At 40.0% G+C, this 21028-nt stretch overlaps 1 protein-coding gene across 2 annotated transcripts in view; it reads right to left on the reverse strand.

The window, feature by feature from the left end:
- ZDHHC2 (zinc finger DHHC-type palmitoyltransferase 2) overlaps positions 1-21028 on the reverse strand; it is a 68511-nt gene that overhangs the window by 14464 nt on the left and 33019 nt on the right. For both annotated transcript variants that reach the window (XM_034771084.1, XM_034771082.1), the window contains exons 4-10: positions 15864-15984; positions 14645-14714; positions 11607-11639; positions 7947-8067; positions 2929-3061; positions 657-783; positions 363-455 (exon numbers count right to left, since the gene is read on the reverse strand). In XM_034771084.1, the coding sequence (XP_034626975.1) occupies positions 363-455; positions 657-783; positions 2929-3061; positions 7947-8067; positions 11607-11639; positions 14645-14714; positions 15864-15984 (698 nt within the window). The remainder of the gene's footprint in view (positions 1-362; positions 456-656; positions 784-2928; positions 3062-7946; positions 8068-11606; positions 11640-14644; positions 14715-15863; positions 15985-21028) is intronic.

Raw genomic sequence — 21028 nt, forward strand, 5'->3', positions numbered from 1 at the left:
ATAGACAGACTGTCAAAAGTCAGGGGCTGGGAAACAGCTAAACTGAGACAAGAAACACAGCTGATAAAAAAGGAAATAGAATGTATTGCTCCCACATTCAACAGTATCATTCATACAGCATGTTAGGGAGATTGCTTTGCCGGGTTTAAAATGATGAAGGTCTGAAACTGAGAAATCAGCTGAATTAAAAGAACTTTATATAGATGCCTTAAATTCTGTTTTTTAGTAGGATACTTTTTAAATGCACATATATATGACCGCATTAGTGATAACTGACTAAAAATAATAAGCAAATGAAAACTGGAGAAATTCATGGTATGACAGGTAAATGACAGACTTAAGGCAGACATAAACAGACATACTTTTTGGTTGTTGAATTAAGTCCAACAGGTGTGGAAACCTGTTCAGGATCTTGGTTAACAAGACAAGTTGGAAAGGAGCAACCATCTCCTAGACTACAGAGAAAAAAGTTCAGAATCAGTGTAGCACTTCTACAAGCAAAATAAACAATACTTCAAATATATATTTTACAATTCCTAATTTCAAAGCATCTGCTTTATTTCACACAATTTGGTGTAAGAAAAAGAGTATTGCTGACTACTTTCTGATATCCTTATCTCATGTATTAAAAGACAGTATTTTTCTTCCAAGCATACCTTGTAAATACAGGGAGCAGCCAATATTTCTTCTCATCACCAAACACCTGTCTTAGATTTTTGCTGAAGCCCAAGCTAAAGCCATTCTTGTCTGTTCCATGGCGAAATATAGGTGCTCTGAATGCCTCTAGAAAATGAGATAGGTTTGTCATATTTCCTGCCTAAATACATTTTTAATTAACATCCACTGATTATTTAGATAATTATGCTGTTAACTTCTGGCTTATTGACCTTTTTGGCTATCAATATTTCCTTTTGGTGGAGGCTGCATAATGCCAGTTCAGGTATTGTGCAGCCTCCCAAAATTACTTCCTTTTGAAAGGTGAAGACACTAGTATGAATGCCCAATTGCCATAACTGGAGAAGCCCTACTGCTGGGGAGGGGGCAGGAGTTTTCCCTTGTCTGACAGATTCAGTAAGCCAGGGAGTTGTGTGGTGTAAAGAGGTCTCCCCATGTAACTGCCCCATAGCAGAGTCCAGCAAGGTAAAAGAGGCCTAACTGAGGAAATTTTTCAACCCATTCTCAAATCAAACAACTACAAAGGGAGAAAAAGGAAAGGAGCCACCCACTTTGGTATTCGGTTTCCCTCACACACCTGGACGGATGTGAGAAGCCCACTTTTACTCCTCAGACCTTTATATAAGGGCCTGAGATCTTCATTCTACCCTTTTAGGGTTGTGTAGGGAAATTATTGCACCAACAATAGGAAGAGAAGAGACAGTTAAGTCTAGCACAAGGAGCTGCAGTGTGTCTGATCCAAAGCGCGCATTCACAGGAGTTCTCCTTCCACCATATAACTCCTATAGCTGGGTCTTTCCCTTATTGGCCTTATGTAATAAGCCAATCATTTCCTTGTATAAAATTTACTGTCAGTACACAAGGCCCTCTTGGGACATTGCAGAGATTTTCTTTTTTATTAGGCCATTAGCTTACAAGTTGAAGAAGTGCTGAATGTGATCCAGAAAATGTATGAATTAGTTCTAACTTGTTATAAGAGAAAAATATATCCTTGCTAGGGAAACTGGAATCCTGCTAGTAAAAACCATGCTTAAAGTTGTGGCCAGCATAACCTTAACTAAATTAGACAGGACCTCGAAGTAAAGCAGGGAAGAAGAAATGTAAATATATATTTACGTTTGATTAAATATCTAATTTTGGTACTTTTATATTCCAGTTCCCTTATGCTAAAATAGCATGTGCTTGTTTATGAACTCACAAATCTTGATGGGTGCAGTTTATTGTATTAAAAATAAGTATTCTACTTATTTTATTAATGGCTTTTAAATAATCTGACTCATATTTCATCTCTCATTATGACCAATTTGAATCACTTTCCCACACTTGTTATTTTCTAAACTGATATTAGATTTCCTGGGATAGTGTGAAAGAGAAACACTAGAAGGAATGGGCTTGAAGCATACACAGACTCCCCTACAACAGATACTTAGTCAGAGTGTCCTGTTAATATCTGCATTGGCAGGGGGAAAAAACCCAGATCTAATCCTTCCACTCCCCTGCATCAAACTCAGTGTGCATCAAGAGAAAGAGTTTAGAGATCTAGAAACTTGTTGCTATCATATTGCTGACTGAAATAATGAACTAACAACAGAGAGTGAAGGTGAGAAACACATATGCTATGTCTACACTACAAGCTATGATGAGAGCTAGTGCAAGTACCTCTACCCCGATATAATGCGACCCGATATAACACGAATTTGGATACAACGCGGCAAAGCAGTGCTCCGGGGGGGTGGGGCTGCGCACTCCGGCGGATCAAAGCAAGTTCGATATAACACGGTTTCACCCATAACACGGTAAGATTTTTTGGCTCCCGAGGACAGCGTTATATCGAGGTAGAGGTGTATATGTACACAAGCAGGGGAACCACACTCCTAGCTCGTAGTGTAGATGTAGCAAAGATATCTTTTAGGACCAATCTATGCTACGACTATACAGTCAGGAATGCAGTTATGGATGTTGCCAAACATGGACATGGCCAAATCTGTTACCAGGCAATGGAGACACAGTTAGGCCTCATCCAGGTAACCAGTTTTAACCATACTGCAACTGATTATACTTTTAATATAGTTTAGACTGTGGTACCATCATCCTGAGTCTCTGTACTCATTTACTACTAAGAAAGCAAAGCGGCCTTTAAAATCCACCTTTTTTGTGTGATTCATCATGTGATATCAACAGCTTGATACGACTGGAATAAGCACAAAGGTAATAATACTCTTTGATGGCAATGTACACTATGACATTACTTACCTAATGTAGATTTATTCTTGCTGACTAGCCAACAATGATAACCAAAAAGAGAGGATAAACTGACTGAAAACATGGCTGCAGCAAAGAATAAAAACATGATATGGAACTTGGCTTGAGTATCAGGAAGGCCATTCTATAAAGAAGGAAAGAAAACCAAAACGTTAAGGCAAGGAAAATAACTACTCCTTCAGCCATATTATTAATATCCACTCAACCAAGATCTGGGTCAAGTTCTGCACTGACTCACACACCCTTGTGCAACCAGCATCTTTCAGGAAAGTAGTATAGTCCCTTTAGAGAGAAAGGGCCACATTCTACCCCCCATGTTCTTTCAAGAGGCATGAATTAGAGCAGAATTTGGCCTTTTCAAGAAAGAATATACAGCAACTCCTCACATAACGTTGTAGTTATATTCCTGAAAAATGCAACTTTAAGCGAAACAATATTAAGCGAATCCAATTTCCCCATAAGAATTAATGTAAATGGGAGGGTTAGGTTCCAGGGAAAATTTTTTTGCCAGACAAAAGACATTATATACATATACAGTATAAGTTTTAAACAATTTTAAACAAAGAATTTAATACTGTACACAGCAACGATGATTGTGAAGCTTGATTGAGGTGGTGGAGTCAGAAGGTGGATCGTCTGGCTGCTCCTCTTGCTGAACTTTCCCAACTCGAAAAAACACATCTAGAGATTATTGTTTTGCTTTCCTTCTTTTTCCCTTGGTAAATTTCTTCATAGCAAGTCATTACATGACAAACTGCCCTAATCACTTTGGAGCTGCGTTCCCTGTCAGGATCATCATCGCTAAGGATTTGCAAGCCAGCTTCAATCATTTGGAAAGCTTCAGAAAGATGTTTGGCAGTCAAATTCCAATGGGTTGGTTCTTCCTTTACTTCTTGGCCCTCTTCTTCCATTGCTCTCATCACCTCTAGTTGCATCAGATCTTCACTGGTTAGCTCTTCTCCGTGGGATTGCAGAAGTTGTGTAGCGTCGGCTTCTTCTACCTCATCAAAACCCGCTTTCTTGGCCAAGCAGAGAATAAATGTCTTCATAGCGGGGACAACATTTTAAAATCTTTTTAAGTCATCAACACATTCAGGCCGCAACTTCCCCCACACACCATTCACGCATGCCTGAGTAACTTCTGCCCAGAACTCACCGATGTTATTGATGCACTTGAGGATGTTGTAGTCATGCCAAAATTGCCAAATTGTAGGTTTGCCTTCCCCATCGGTGCGTCTGATGAGCTAGTTGAAAGCACACCATAAGTAAAACACCTTAAATGCAGCGATGGGTCCTTGGTCCATGGGTTGGATGAGTGATGTGGTGTTAGGTGGCAGAAAGACAACTTGGACGTTTTCGCACTGCTTGTCCAGGTTGATTGGATGAGCCAGTGCATCATCAATAAGCAATAAAATCTTGAAATCAAGTTTTTCCTTGGCACAGTATTCCTTCCAAGCAGGGACAGCATGAAGAGAGTCAGCCATTCTGAAAAAATAGCTCCAGTTATCCATGCCTTCTTATTGGATCTCCAAATGACTGGAAGGTATTCCTTTGAAAATCCTTTGAGAGCTTGTGGTGTTTCGGATTGGTACACTGTCAGCGGTTTCATCTTCATGTCTCCGGCAGCATTACCACCTAGAAGCAAGGTTAGGTGGTCTTTAGCTGCTTTAAATCCGGGTGCTGTCTTCTCTTGGGAAATGTAAGTCCGCTCAGGCATCCTCTTCCAATAGAGGCCCGTTTCATCAACACTGAAGACTTGCTTAGGGGAGTAGCCACCTTCCTCAATTATTTTCTTGAGATAGTCTGGGAATTTTTTAGCTGCTGCAGAATCGGCACTAGCCGCCTCACTGGACATCTTGATGTTATGCAGGTGGAAGCGTCTCTTGAACTGATCAAACCATCCTGACTTGCCGTGAACTTCTCTATCTGTGATCCTTCCCCTTGGTCTCTTTTCAAATTGTCATACAAACTATTTGCCTTAGCTTTCAGAGTAGCAGCCGTGTTAGTCTGTATCCGCAAAAAGAAGAACAGGAGTACTTGTGGCACCTTAGAGACTAACACATTTATTAGAGCATAAGCTTTCGTGGACTACATCCGAAGAAGTGGGCTGTAGTCCACGAAAGCTTATGCTCTAATAAATTTGTTAGTCTCTAAGGTGCCACAAGTACTCCTGTTCTTCTTTTTGCCTTAGCTTGTATCACTAGCAAACTTAGAGGTGTGTTCTGTTGGTTTTGATCCTCTATCCACACTGAGAGAAGACGCTCCATGTTTTCTGGAAAACAACTTCTTGATTGACTTATTGTAGTAGCCCTGCATGGTGTTACACACGGAGCACTAGCCCTGATCTTGTTGGCATTACTCCAAATTTTTCCTCAATGGTTGGAGTAAGACCTAGAGCGATGCCAATGTCTTCCGCACGCTCACCTGCATCAAAATGCCTTAAAGTGTCTAATTTAGTACCCAAACTAATGGTTTTCCTAGTGCTAGGCACTCCACTATCACTTGCTGGACGTTTTTGACTCATGATCCTGGGTGATACTCCTCCGGACAGCACATGCACGTGCTACTCTTCACTCTCTTCAGCCTGGAGTGATTGGGGTCATGCAGCATCAACCAACTACAGAAAGGGAAAGAATTTGGAAAACCCATGGTAAAACAATTCCAAAGTTAATCTGCTCCCTTATTGGTTCTGTGCATCCATACACTGCTTCTCCCCACTTGCTAGAGCGAAGCAGGTGCTGGAACACTATTAACTTGCTTTGGGCGGGCTGCTGCCCCCTTAGTTCTTACCCCCCTTCCACGAAGGAGGGGAGCGCGGATGGACGTTGTGTATTCAGGCGCAAGACAGCAAGGCAGGGCCGCCGCTGTGCACCCACCACAGCTGCTTTGCAGGTAGCTGGTGGTCTCGGGCGAAGCCTCCGCAAGTGCTCAGCGTAGCGCTCTATTCCTGAGCGGGGAGGAGGGCAGCAGCTGGGCCATAAAGCGATGGTGAATCGCTGGGGAGTAGTGTGCATGTGGAGTGTGCTTACAAACATATAGTAGTTGGGAGGTGTCCCTGCTTTACCCCACACAGGCACAGCCTGCTGCAGACAATGAGGCGGGCAAGGAGGCTGAAGGTGCCATCTTAGGCTAGGAAGCATCTTGAGCAGCGGCAGCTTCCCCCATTGCAACTCAGGTACAAGCACAGGTGCCAACTTTGCCGGAGGGTGCTCAACCCCCAGCTCTGCCCCAGACCAGCCCCCACCACCCCTTCCCCCAAGGCCCCACTCCTGCCCCGCCTCTTCCTGCCCTCGCTCCATCCCCTTCCCTGAGCACACCGCGTTCCTCAATGCTGCAAACAGCGGATTGCAGTGAGCAGGAGGTGCGAGGTGCTGATCCGCCGCTGGCAGGTGGAAGGCACTGCACGGGGGGGGGGGGGGAGGGGAGCTGATAGGGGGGGCTGCTGGCCCACCCTGGTTCCAAGCTCTCACGAGGACAGGCTGCTCTTCCAGAGAATCCTGCAAGCAGAGGACAAAGCAGGCGGCCAAACAATGTTTATAAGGGAACATTGTGCAGCTTTAAACGAGCATGTTCTCTAATAGAACAGCAACGTAACAATGAAACAAGGTTAACCAGGAGGATGTTAAGTAAGGCATTACTGTAAATATTGACAACAACAGAAGTTCTTTAAACTTATTTGAATCTCAATTACACACTGAAGTGGCTTTTAGAGTAGAGCCTTTTATATTTAAAATAACCAATTTGTGAAACTAACCCTATCAGAATGACTGATCTATAGTACACAAAGAAAACAGCACTGGTACAAATCTAAGGGCATATTCTATGTTGTACATTCAGATGACAGTAGCAGAACATTTTCATATGCAGGCCTAGTTGACTGATTTAAATCAAAGTGATTTATTTCACCAATTTTAATTATGATTAAAATCAACAAGCTGGAAACCTTGAGTTTAATCTTGTTTTGCATTACTTTAGTTACCTTCCTAATGTGGGATTGATTCTCATTGGTTGGTAACCATTAAAATGTGTTGATTTGCATGTCCCATGGACTTAAATGAAAGTTATGTGTGCACAACTGATGGGAAGATGGGTCTTATACCTGAAATATACTAGTGGTGTTCTGTTACCACTGAACAACATATACCCGCCTGCCTTGTTTGGAAGCAAGTCAATCTACCTGACATCCAAAAGCATATTCAGTTTTGCAGCTGAAGACTCTTAAGGTAGTCTACACAGGAACTAGGCAACCATGGCTGGCCTGTGCCAGCCTACTCAGACTCACGGGGCTCATGCTGCGGGCCTGTTTCATTGCTGTGTAGACATCTGGGCTCGGGCTGGAGCCAAGGCTCTAGGACCCTGCGAGGTGGGAAGGTTCCAGAAGTTGGGTTCCAGCCCAAGTCCAAAAGTCTCCACTGCAATGAAATAGCTCTGCAGCCTGAATCCCGCGAGCCTGAATTGGCTGGCCTGGGCCAGCCACAGGCATCTAGTTGCTGTGTCAACATACCCTTTGTTTGTGCTTATGATAAGGCACATATATGAGCACAAAATCAGAGGCAGCTGCTGAGGCCAGCTTAAATTTGTAACTTAGTGACCAAAAGTTACGGAGTTAAATATTTCTTATAGCCTCTTTTCTGCTTTTCGTACATTGAACAATTTTATTGTCACCATCTTGGAAGTGTGAAGACGCACAGAAACTAAAATCTATTCACTTCACTTTCTTCCACATCACAACATTTGACATAATAATCTCACTCAGGAAAACTTTCAGGTTTTAAGAGAAGACTGTAGTCAGTGGAAGGAAAGTTGACACTTTATATGAACACAGACTACAAATTAAAAACTAAACAAATGAGTTAATATGACTATAAATATTGATATTTTACAACTCAAAAGGAGATATATGTATACGCCGGCTAAATATATAGCTCTGAACATACAGATCTGAGAGCTTTTACATTTACAGAACCACACTTTACAAATAAGAATATGGGTTAAAGATAAGTACTTACTGTCCAGAATTTGATAAAATACTGTAAATCTGTTGCAGCAATGAAAAGGCAGTACAGTAGAGAATAAGCCAAGAAAAGAAGGAAAAATTTGTAATTGGAGAATCCAACACAGTTGTTCACCCTGGCAACAACAAAAAATAAGTACATGAAAAACTGAATGAAAACAAAATACATTTTAATAATCTTTATTTAAATTGCTTTTGTCTAATTTTTAATGTACTCATTTACTGTAAAATAATTTTAGCATAACTCTGTACAGAAGTACAGATGGATGAAATAAACAGCTGTTTGCTTTTGGACTCTAAAGTAGTATTTCAAAGAACTTCCACAAGTCCTCCCCATGCTTTCTCAATGTCAACAAAAATCCGCAGGCTGAAATCAGGCATAGAAAGGGCCTAATTTGAAAGGAATCTTTTTGACAAATTAACATATGGATGAATATCAGGATTTTGTGGAGAAACTTCCAAGTCTTAACTATGGCAACCTCCAATATGATGTTTTACTATTATACTACTGCTTAAACATTTAAAACTAACTAATACAAGATAATCAAATTATTGAGATGGGTACATTGGAAACAATATCAAGCCATTACCAACTGGAATGAAGCGACACTACATTTACGATCTCATAACTATAGTTGCATGTATTTTGAACAAGACTAAAATTGTTTGAAAGAGTCAGGATTTTGGAATCACAATCCTTAACATGTTGAAAGAAAGGATGAAATAGAGAATCCTAACCTCAAACAAAGAGACAAAGTGAAAAACTCTTAACCCTTAAGGAATATTTAATATAAAAGAGACAAATCAATCAAGCTTATGAAGTGCCGAAACTTGAAATGACTCAATTAATAAAAAAAGACTGTATTTTAAAACAGATCAACACCAAGAAAAAAACCTCTTTACAATGCAAAAGATAACCCTCTCTGTAGTCTCCAAAGAAGCAAAGGAGGATTCTGCTGCAGCAGATTTCCTGAAGCATTCCTGACCTAAACCATCATCAGTGAAGACTGGCTGCATCTTATAGGGAACATGGGCCAGGTTTGAGTTTGGATCTGGATAACTATTTGGTCAAATGATAAATGAAGTTTATTACTAATAAGGAATGCTAAAGCAGGTTTGATTTTTTAGGCGAATAGGCACTGCAGTAGGCCATAGCATAGAATTCAGAGACACCCGAGTTCTCCAACCTTCCGTTAAGAGTGTGCATGTGGGGTTTTGTGTGTTACTATTTCCCCAAGTAGATATTAAAACCTCCCAAGTCTGTTATCTAATTAGTTAAAGATTAGCTGGGTTAAAAATGCGTTATTTCAGAACTGCTAAGTGCCTAACTTAAGAATGATCAGGTCTGCATCTGTGCAAAAACATCCAAAAAATGCAGGAACTATATTAATGTGTAAAGGGGAAATAAGCTAAATAAATGGAGTATAACATAGGTTGTAAGATAAAGAAACGTAAGGTGGAACTCTAAAGTGGCAAGCTACAAAGAAATCATTCAAAGAGTTTGTCTACACAGTGGGTTAGTGCACACCAGGCTTGGGTGTGCATCAGCGTGTTTCACACTAACCAGCCATGTGGACTCTGCTGGCACACCCTGAGCTCTCTAGTGCAAGCGTTTAGTACGAGCCAGCAGGGGCCACACAGCCAGTTAGTACACTACCTACTGGTGCACAATAGAATTTAGACCCTACCTGTGGATTAACGCACACAACATAGACAAGCTATACTTCCTTAAAACAAAGGCATGATTCACCTTAATCTTTTGGCAGACTCTTAGTCCAATTGACTGGATTAATGGAAAGGCAATCTTCCTTAATTTTCTTTTGAAGAGTGACCTCACAGCATATCAAGTGGTGGCGGCCGTTGTCTGGCTTATTGGAAAAGGTGTGTGCCCCTTTAAGGGCTAGAATGCCAGAAAGTGACATGGCTGCAGATCAGGTCAGCATGGTGACACTGACCCATTCCGCCCCCTCCAACCCTAACCCCCCCCCACACACACAGGACCAGAAGAGAATGGGGGGATTATATAGGTCCATTCCAGTGCAGGAAAAACCCTCTTTTACCTGGACCAGGCAGAGCAGCAACTAGAAGTGGTGACATAACGGGTTTTGTCAAAATCTGCTGTGGGCACTGCACTAGTCACTCCTTTCTCCAGGGACTGGGAAGGAATTTTCCCTTACTGCCAGACTGTCCAAGATGAAGTGTGCCGGGAAGTGTGCCATCCCCATAGTGGGCTCTGGGGGGCTTAGTTGGGGTAAACATGAAACGGGAGTTAGGCTATGATGTTGCAACTCATTATGTAAATGTGGAGTAGATGTCCAGTGCAGGTACTCCCTAGGGAAAGGATACAGTGATCAAATAAACTGAATTGGTAAAGGATTTAAAGGAGTTATTCTTTTAAAGAGTGGGAACAAGGGGGTTCAGGGCTTCTATGACTTCAACAAGTTAAGTACAAATCTGTATTATGGATTTTGTAAAATGTCCCTTGAAATTCATCAATACACTACCAGCACCCACTCTATCCTCTACCTGCCTCATTTTGGCTCAGGGTTTATTGGATTAAAATGAAAGTGAAAGAGACTTGCTTTGAGTCTGATATGTCTGCCCTATACAAAATCTATCAATTTGGATAGAGAATGTCTTTAAATGGGTAAACAAAGCCAACTCTACTGAAAGGAAATTAGTTTGTATTCCTAAAAGCCTATGGTCTGGATAAATATATCTGTTAACTGCCCTTTGTGTGTCAACTGTGTGCTACTTTTGCAGTATGTAGCTTGAGGCAATGGGTTTCTAATTTGACTTCTAAGTTTACACACTCCATCCCACCTCCCCCATTTGAAAAGCACATTGCAGCCACTTGCACGCTGGGATAGCTACCACAATGCACTGCTCTTTGTGGCACTGCAAGAACTGCTAATGTGGCCACACCAGTGCGCTTGAATCTGACAGTGTAAACACATGGCAGCGTTTTCCCTGCTGCGGTCTCTGAAGGCTGGTTTAACTCCCAGCACTCTACATCTGCAAGTGTAGCCATGCCCATAATTGTTATTGGGGCACTTAGTGCACTGGATGAGATGCACCACATGTTGTGATAGACATGTGTACGACTCGTGGATCTTGAAAGATGTGTTGTGGGGGTGTTTATCATTCTAGCGGTGGAGATATGTCTGTAGGTTTTGCATCTGTTGTTCTGGCAAGGTCTGGTGCCACTTTAAGCTGGTGTGTCCTGGTCTGTGGGATGCTTGCTTCTGATGATGAATTTGGAGAGGTAGGGGGGTTGTTTGAAGGCCAGAAGAGTTTTAAAAGAGTTCTATAAACCAATGTCCTAATTTATTTTAGAAACATTTACACTACTGGGGTACCCCACTTCTGGGACACATGGTACGGTGAGCATGAAAGTCAGATACAACTGCTAGAAGTATTGACTATGCAACTGGAAAACAAGTGAGATTATTATTAAATGTTGAAATTACAGTAGTGCAAGGGGCTCCAGATCAAGATCACAGCACCAATGTATTAAGACACTGTAGAAAGACAAGACACCAGGAATGTGTTTTAACTCCAGTCTCTTGTAACAGTGAAGCCTGTCTTTCACATCAAACCCCTCAAAACTGTATCACCTTTAATTTCCGAAATTAGATGAATGAACTATACTCACCAAGGGCAATGATGGTCCATTTTCAAAATACATCTTTAAAAGAAAGCAAACAATTATATATTAATTGTTAAAATAAACAGGAGATTTAGAGTTTAAACTTAACACAATTGCTACAAAACATCTGAGTTCATATATCCAGGAGAATGGGTTGACAATCAGCTACATAGACTTCTTCAGAATAAATCTCATTCACAGTTATATTCAAGTCTGCCCACATAATATACCACCTGCCTACAACAGAACAAGTAGGCTTTTTCCCCCTTTGAAAAGTGTAGTTGGCAGTTCAAATTATAGTTTTGCCATATTTTGTTACATAACTTAACAAGTCACTATATATGAGCACATTACCACAAATTTGTATTTACATTATCCACAAGTTGTTGCAGAAGTTCACAAAGATCAACTTATGATGCCAGCCTCTGATGCCCAATTGTTAAATTTTCACACAAGCACATTTGTGCTTTCTATCAAGCTGCTCCTCATGCTTGGGAGGCACAGCCTATAAACAGCTGCAAAGCTACCCCAGTACTCCTTCAAACTCTTTTTAAAAAAAAAAAAAAGAACTCTCCTTTGCTGTGATGCCTACAAAATTCCTGATGTCAGTTAGGCTGCTTGTGTGCTGAGACCACTGCCTACCCATGCTGACCAATACTGCCTCTTTCCTTGTCCTCCCCATCTGTCTGTCTGTATCCATCTCTTGTCTTTTTGGGGAAGGAATGGTCTTTTTGTTCTGCGTTTGTACAGCATCTAGCACAATGGGGTCCTGGTCCATGACTAGGGCTCCTAAGCACTAGAGATAATTACTCCTGAGGGAATTCTGCACCAAAAATAAAAAAAATTCTGCACGCAAGATCTTAAAATTCTGCACATTTTATTTGTCAATAAATAAATTTGGAGGCTCCAGCGTGGCAGTGGGGAGCACAGGCCACTGGCTGCACAGAGGTGGGAGATCACCCTGCAGCCCCACCCAAGGACATGGACTTGGCGATGAGCTACACTCAACCCTGACACAATGCAAGGGCCGGCCCGCCCCAGAAACACCTCAGAGCCCTGGCCCTCCATGCCATGTGCACCAGGTGTGGGCAGGCAGGCTCATCCCGGCAGGATCCAAGGGTAGAGGAGCTTAGTGTGGGGGGATCCAGGTTTTTATCCTTCACAAGTTATGTCCACTCTGGAAGACAATGATTGACTGGAGAACTAGTAAGTTTAAGATCTCAGAGATACCAAGGAAGTGATATATGATTATTTAAGAAGGCTAGTGATCTTTATTTAGACTGATTAAAGCCCCACATTTTGTTAACAGCAATTTAACTAAAACACTCAGGAGAAAAGCTCTTCATTAACAATTCAACACCCTCACCCTTCTACTAAGGGATGAGAGCACTCCTAATCCACATGCGAGTTATCTAGGGTGCATAAAAATCAGTGAAAGACTTTTTAAAATTTAAATTCAATACATTTTTTCTTTTTAAAAATCAACCTATTTAAAATTAAATTTGAAACTGACAACCTACATTTAAGGCCTAAATTTACTATAAATCTATTAAAATAATTTAAACTAAATTAAATTCAATATTCAGTAAGTATATGTTTGCTGCCACAATTTTAAAGAAATTCAAGCCATTGAACTGGTGAAAGTCACTGGCTAAGCACCTGGAGCCAGAATTTATTGAAGTGCTAAACCTAGGGTACATCTTCACTACTCACATGAATCGGCACGTAGAAATCCATCTCTCGGGGATCGAATTATCGCATCTCGTCGGGACGCGACAATCGATCCCTGAATCGACGCTTGTACTCCACCAGCGCAGGTAGGAGTAAGCGCCGTCGACGGGGGAGCCGCGGAGGTCGATTTGCCGCCGTCCTCACAGCAGGGTAAGTCGGCTCAGATATGTTGAATTCAGCTATGCTATTCGCGTAGCTGAATTTGCGTATCTTAAATCGTCCCTCCCCCGTAGTGAAGACGTAGCCCTAGCTTTTGACAGGGGCAGAGAGAATAACAGCTTAAATTCAGTTTATTCAACTAGCTCAGTTCAATGACTAGTTCATTCAAAGTTGAGCAACCGACTGGGAGCTGAAAAAGCAGGAATGCTTGTTTTCCTCTTACAATACATGAATAAAAACAAGGTGTGAGGATGAGATCTACTAGTGCTAAAATCCCAAAGGACATAGTGGACAGAATCACTGTTCAATTCACTAATTACAGACAATACTTCTTTTGTTTAATAAATCAATTTGAAATACAAAACAGTTTGATGAAGCTGATTTTTTTAATGTATCCTACACATTTAGGGTAGTTTTATTCATTAAAAAAAAATTTTAAATGCTGGTTTTGTTCATTTTTCATTGAATTCCAATTTCCATGCAAAGGCAGCTTGACACATAAGTTAAAAAAAAAAAAAAAACTCATAAAACAAGAAATGGCTCATTTGCTATTTTCTGACAATCAAAAAAAATAAAAATCTGAATAAATGTATATTAAGCTATATAATTGCTTAAATAAATGTATACAGATATAGTATATCCTACAAGTTAGCAAAAGAGAGTATCAAATGGATAATAAAGGCTATATTTAGTTACAAAACAACAGGTTTTAATGGTTACTAGTGAAAAAAGTACCTCTCTTTAGAAAAATAACTAAAAAGTACAGATGTAATACAAGATTAAAATTAATTATTTAAATCAAGGTTTCCTGCTTGCTGATTTAGATCATGATTAAAACTGGTACTTTTAATCACTGATTTAAATCACACCTCCCTGAACTCACCCAAGAAATTGTCCAATAAAAAACAAAAAAAAGGAAAGTAAACATTCTTGATATTTGTAAAGAAAATTAAAAGCAGAAACAAACCTTTAAAAATACTTTTCAGAGTCTCTTTGTAAGAAAACACCAAATATTTTTTTGTAATAAATAAGAAAGTAGCAAAAATGTATTGCTCAGTTCTTTACCATTTAGCAGAGGCATTTTTTTATAATTATTTTCTTTTGCATTAACAAGATTTAACAATTATTATTAAACATTAAAAAATTGTTCTTACTTGTCACACACGGAACAGTGATGGCAGCGATCTGGTTTTACAAGTTGGCATCTGTCACAGTATCTGATTGCTGAGAAGAAAAAATATCCATGTAATATTAGATCTAACATAAGGTTATGCAAATTTTAACATCGTTAGACCCACTCCAAAATAAATATTTATATCAGATCCTGAATTCCCTGAAACTTCCAATAAAGTGATTCAATTTTAATTTAGTGAGAGTTGCAAGTGTTCAGCACCTCACATAAAGGCTGGCTCAGAGCTACTAATCAAGTGCACTTTGAATTTTTAATACACATGAGAAATATTGCAACAAATTGCATTCTGGATTATTTATTAAAGCTTTTCACTGAGGCTACTTTTCAAATGAAGAAAAGTCAGCATTGCAAAACCTAATAATACAGTAAAAGGCTATGTAACATGATTAGTAATTAATAAATAAATTCACATTAATTCTAAGAAGCCATTTTAGGAGTTTATGCTAATAATAGATTTTATTTTGTATATTGCCTTTAGGATTTGCTTACTTGGCAGACATGCATAATCTGAAACTAATGACATTGTACATGATACAATATAAGGCCTTTGTTTAGTTTTCAGATTTGGCGTTTGCTCTTGCTCATATTTCTTCATCACTGTAGTGGACGTGCATAGGTGCCACAATAGTAGGTGCCATAGACAATTTGATATTAATATTTACCTTTTCAGGAATGAAAAATAAAAGTCAAATTATATAACCTTAAAATATATATTTCACCTTCTTGTAGTGTTTGTTAATACTGCAAGCTATCAAATAACTACAGGTAAACTAGTGCTGCTCTTGAAACCAGTCTTGACACTAGTTAGGATTTTAATAGTATTAGAGTGTTTTCAATCAGTCTTCAGTTACAAATTGTGGGTGTGTATAAAGCAAAATAGAAAAATCAGATTAACTTTGACTAATATTTGAGTATTAACATTTTTTATGTTTTTAGTGTCTTGTTAATTCTATTACCATAATTACTCATTATTACATAGAATCTGCATTTGCAGTATGTTAAATAATGTATTTCTACTAAATAAAAATAATAATAGGCATCATTCTTAGGTCAGTTTTTTCTTTTAAGCTTTGAAAGACAATTCATTTTTTTAAAACAATATCTAAAAATCTCACTTCCTACTGACAGTGAAATGTACCAAGACACATGTCTCATTGACCACAGAAACAAACAGCATTTACCTCCAGACATTGTCCTTGTATAGATAGGAAGGTCCTTGGCTGCTCGCCTAAAAATTTCTTGCTGGGCTTCACCTCTAGGCTCCCTTTCCAGCAGTTCTTTGTCTGCATATGACAGATGGAACTGGAAAATAATGTAATTTTTAATTACTAATGCCTAGAAAATTACATCTTTATGGACTTTTACTCCGACTAAAGGAAAAGGTATTCATTAAATAATGATGGTGTATGTGTAAAATACTGTAGCAAACAACCCATTGTTCCCAAGACACACAAATTCAAGTTTTGGTGTTTTTTTTTTATTTCTCTTCTTAGTCAAAAGCAATTTAAAACATTTCCTAATTCCACTGTGTATCAACCTAATATTGATTGCTCTCCTTAAGGTAAAACAGGAACGCCAAATGTTTAAAATTAAGCAAGATTAATTGATATATCCTTAGACCATTTGGTTACCATTCTCTCTACAAGTTTCAAAGAAGACTACGTCAAAGCGTATTAATGAACTGTTAATGCATGTCAGCAGGGTCCACACAGTTCACTGGCAGCAGGCTAATGCAGAGTAGATTTAAATTCACATCCCAACTTGACACAAACTAAGTGTTCCTTTAGACAAGCCCAAAGTCCACCCCTGTGATACAGAATAAATCCAACTGGCTACTGAATAGAAGTTAGTTACTTTAGTCTTTCAATGTCATAAGCGGGGGGCAAAGAAAATATAATACGCAATAGGTAGGAAAGCAGGAAGGGGAATTGTGTTAAGGAATCATACTTAGCAAAGTCAACAAATTAGTGCACACTATGCAATGTCAATTTTCTCCCTCAACACACCTGGCAGACTACTCAAGCAGCACAGGAAGAACATACTAGGGAGTTATGGCTATTTTAACCTTATAAAGGAATAGGAGCAGTATTACAGTAGAACCTCAGAGTTATGAACAACTACACACCTCATTTGGAACTGGAAATAGGCAATCAGGCAGCAGCAGAGACAAAAAGGACAAATACAGTACAGTACTGTGTTAAATGTAAACTACTAAAAAATAAAGGGAAAGTTTTTTAAAAAAAAAGCTTGGACAAGGTAAAGAAACTGCTTCTGGGCTTGTTTCATTCAAATTAAGATGGTTAAAAACAGCATTTTTCTTCTGCATAGTAAAGTTTCAAGCTGTATTAAGTCAATGTTCAGTTGTAAACTTTTGAAAGTACAACCATAACATTTTGTTCAAAGTTATGAACATTTCAGAGTTACGAACAATCTCCATTCCCAAGGTTTTCATAACTGAGGTTCTACTGTACATCATTTTATGCTTACATAGAATCCAGAGTATTTTGTAGCACTAAATTACTTCTAATTAAAGGAATGATGTCCAGTAGACCTGTCCTTTAGCATCTGTTTCTACACTGCTGAACAAGGATGTTGTTGCATAATGTCGCTGACAATGAAGTTCAAAAGCACTACTGGAACAGTAGACATTGCCTTCTAATACCTAAATTTCCTGCATTTAATCCGATAGTCCATTTTAAACTCTAACAACATTAAATAGTTGCTTTCCACCCCAGGTTTAATTAATGATTTATCATATGATTAGCACTCAGTAGCAGCCTTTTCTCAACATCTTTTATTGAAATTCGTCTATAAGAATTTGAGTGGATCCTTCTTCTAATTATTCCTATATAGTCTTCATGCACAACCTGACACTCCAAAAGAGTATAATTATAAAAATCATAGCATGTAAATACCAAATGAAAAATAGATTAACTTATTTTTTTTTTAATATTTCCCCACAAAAAGATACAGCAAATGTTGCTAAATTAAGCTCAACAGAAGTCACTGATGACTGTATTGTTGCAGAACGTTTCTCTAAATAAACGATTCAATTCCGCAATGATTTTTCATGATAAATTATTTGTAAAAGTGTTCATAGTTCCCAAGTTTAAAAAAAAGGGGGGGAGGGGCGCATTTGAAAAAGCCCAACATTAACCCTGGAAATCACAAGTTAAGGTTACATAAGCAATTCAGCATCAAACTTACTATCCAATTCTTGTGCATAAATCAGTGAAAAGCAAATGGTTTATACTTTTTGAAAAAAAAGCTCATGATGAGTGCTTGCCACTTGAAATTTTTCCTCCTACATGTCTGAACATTTTCTTCTTCTTAATCATAAAACTTTTCACAGTAATAGCTCTTTGCTATGAAATGGTAGTGGGGTTTGTGGACAGCAGGATGGTTAAAATATGATTTACAAAAGGACTCTTAATTGACCTGCAATTATGGAGGTCACATGACAAGCACATCCATAACGTATTTACCTACGTGTATTGGATGGTGCTCTCACTACTTCCCCCTGTATAACTTATGTCATTTAATTATCTTGAGTATTTTTTCTGAGTGGTGGTGAGGGGAATATGGGAGCCAAAGTTGTGGGTTTGAGGTAGGAGCATAGAATCATAGAAGATTAGGGTTGGAAGAGAACTCAGGGGGTCATCTAGTCCAATCCCCTGCTGAAAGCAGGACCAACACCAACTAAATCATCCTAACCAGGGCTTTGTCAAGCCGGGCCTTAAAAACCTCTAAGGATGGAGATTCCACCACCTCTCTAGGTAACCCATTCCAGTGCTTCACCACCCTCCTACTGAAATAGTGTTTCCTAATATCTAACCTAGACCTCCCCCACTGAAACTTGAGACCATTGCTTCTTGTTCTGTCATCTGCCACCACTGAGAACAGCCTAGTTCCATCCTCTTTGGAACCCCGCTTCAGGTAGTTGAAGGCTGCTATCAAATCCCCCTCACTCTTCTCTTCTGCACACTAAATAAGCCCAGTTCCCGCAGCCTCTCCTCGTAAGTCATATGCCCACGCCCCCTAATAATTTTTGTTGCCTGCCACAGAACTCTCTCCAATTTGTCCACATCCCTTCTGTAGTGGGGGGACCAATACTGGACGCAATAACTCCAGGTGTGGCCTCACCAGTGCCGAATAGAGAGGAATAATCACTTCCCTCGATCCGCTGGCAATGCTCCTACTAATACAGCCCAATACGCCGTTGGCCTTCTGACTCAACACTGCTGACTCGTATCCAGCTTCTCATCCACTGTAATCCCCAGGTCCTTTTCTGCAGAACTGCTGCTTAGCCAGTCAGTCCCCATTTGTAGTGGTGCATGGGATTCTTCCGTCCTAAGTGCAGAACTGTGCACTTGTCCTTGTTGAACCTCATCAGATTTCTTTTGGCCCAATCCTCTAATTTGTCTAGGTCACGCTGGACCCTATCCCTACCCTTCAGCATATTTACCTCTCTCCCCAGCTTAGTGTCATCTACGAACTTGCTGAGGGTGTAATTCATCCCATCATCCAGATCATTAATAAAGATGTTGAATAAAACCAGCCCCAGGATCGACTCCTGGGGCACTCCGCTTGATACTGGCTGCCAACTAGACATTGAGCCATTGACCACTATCTGTTGAGCCCGACAATCTAGCCAGCTTTCTACTCACCTTATAGTCCATTCATCCAATCCATACTTCTTTAACTTGCTGGCAAGAATACTGTGGGAGACCATATCAAAAGCTTTGCTAATGTCAAGATGCATCACATCCACCGCTTTCCCCATATCCACAGAGCCAGTTATCTCATCATAGAAGGCAATCAGGTTGGTCAGGCATCACTTGCCCTTGGTGAATCCACGTTGACTATTCCTGATCACTTTCCTCTCCTCCGAGTGCTTCAAAATGGATTCCTTGAGGACCTGCTCCATGATTTTGCCAGAGACTGAAGTGAGGCTGACCAGTCTGTAGTTCCCCTGGTTCTCCTTCTTCCCCTTCTTAAATATGGGCACTATATTTGCCTTTTTCCAATCGTCCGGGATCTCCCCCGATCACCATGAATTTTCAAAGATAATGGCCAATAGCTTTGCAATCACATCAGCCAACTCCCTCAGCACCTTTGGATGCAGTTCTGGACCCATGGACTTGTGCATGTCCAGCTTTTCTAAATAGTCTTTGACCTGTTCTTTCACCACTAAGGGTTGCTCACCTCCTCCCCATACTGTGTTGCCCAGTGCAGCGGCTGCAAGCTGACCTTGTCTGTGAAGACCGAGGCAAAAAAGGCATTGAGTAGTTCAGCTTTTTCCACATCATGTGTCACTAGGTTGCCTCCCCCATTCAGTAAGGTCCCACACTTTCCCTAACCTTCTTGTTGCTAACATACATGTAGAAACTCTTCACATCCCTTGCTAGCTGCAACTCCAATTGTGCCTCGGCCTTCCTGATTACACCCCGGCATGCTCAAGCAATATTTTTATACTCCTCCCTAGTCATCTATCCAAGTTTCCACTTCTTGTAAGCTTTCTTTTTGAGTTTAAGCTCACCAAAGATTTCACTGTTAAGCCAATCTGGTCGCCTGTCATATTTGCTATTCTTTCTGCACATCGGGATGGTTTGTTCCTGTGCCCTCAATAAGGCTTTTTTAAAATACAGCCAGATCTCCTGGACTCCTTTCCCCTTCATATTAGCAGCACTAATGCAGTGGACATCTGGAGCTCAGGACGGAGGAGGAGGAGTAACATAGGTCTCCACATCCATCTCAGCCCTGAAGACAATTTTGACTAGTTAAGCATGGCCAGTTTATTTAGCTTACTTGCGGGGTAAGGGCCAACGGAGGAGGGTGGGGTGTTGTGCAAGGCCCATGAGGGAATAAAGGAGTGTCCAAGAGGGCAGGGAGGCAGAAGGTTGCAGCTGGTTTGGTTGGCTAATAGAGATGGTTTACTTTCATACACCAAATATAATGAAGGGGATTCCATTTTAAAAAATGACATCTACATTGTTAGTTATTCACCTTTTTAAAAAGCTCCATGACTTTACAAGTCTATGCTCAATGTAGGCCAAAGTACATGTGCCAATTTGGGAGTTTAAAAGTGAACCCTGTGGCGGAGGCAGTGGAGATTAAGAACATTTTCTGAAGCTCTGCATGATTTTTTCAAGCTGTTAAGTTTCGATTAACTTGGATATGGAAACTACTGCAGAGCCATGAAATTTTCTGGATGAAAAATTATCCTTCTCTTATACATTATCCAGAAGATTTCAACCAGTTTGCTTTCTGAGATCAAACAGATGAGGATGAGGGAAACAAAATAAAAAAAACTCTTAATGCAACCTCAACTATGGAGGCATGGTAG

The sequence above is a fragment of the Trachemys scripta genome, chromosome 5 (genome assembly GCF_013100865.1).
Source record: "Trachemys scripta elegans isolate TJP31775 chromosome 5, CAS_Tse_1.0, whole genome shotgun sequence".
Lineage (NCBI taxonomy): Eukaryota > Metazoa > Chordata > Testudines > Emydidae > Trachemys > Trachemys scripta.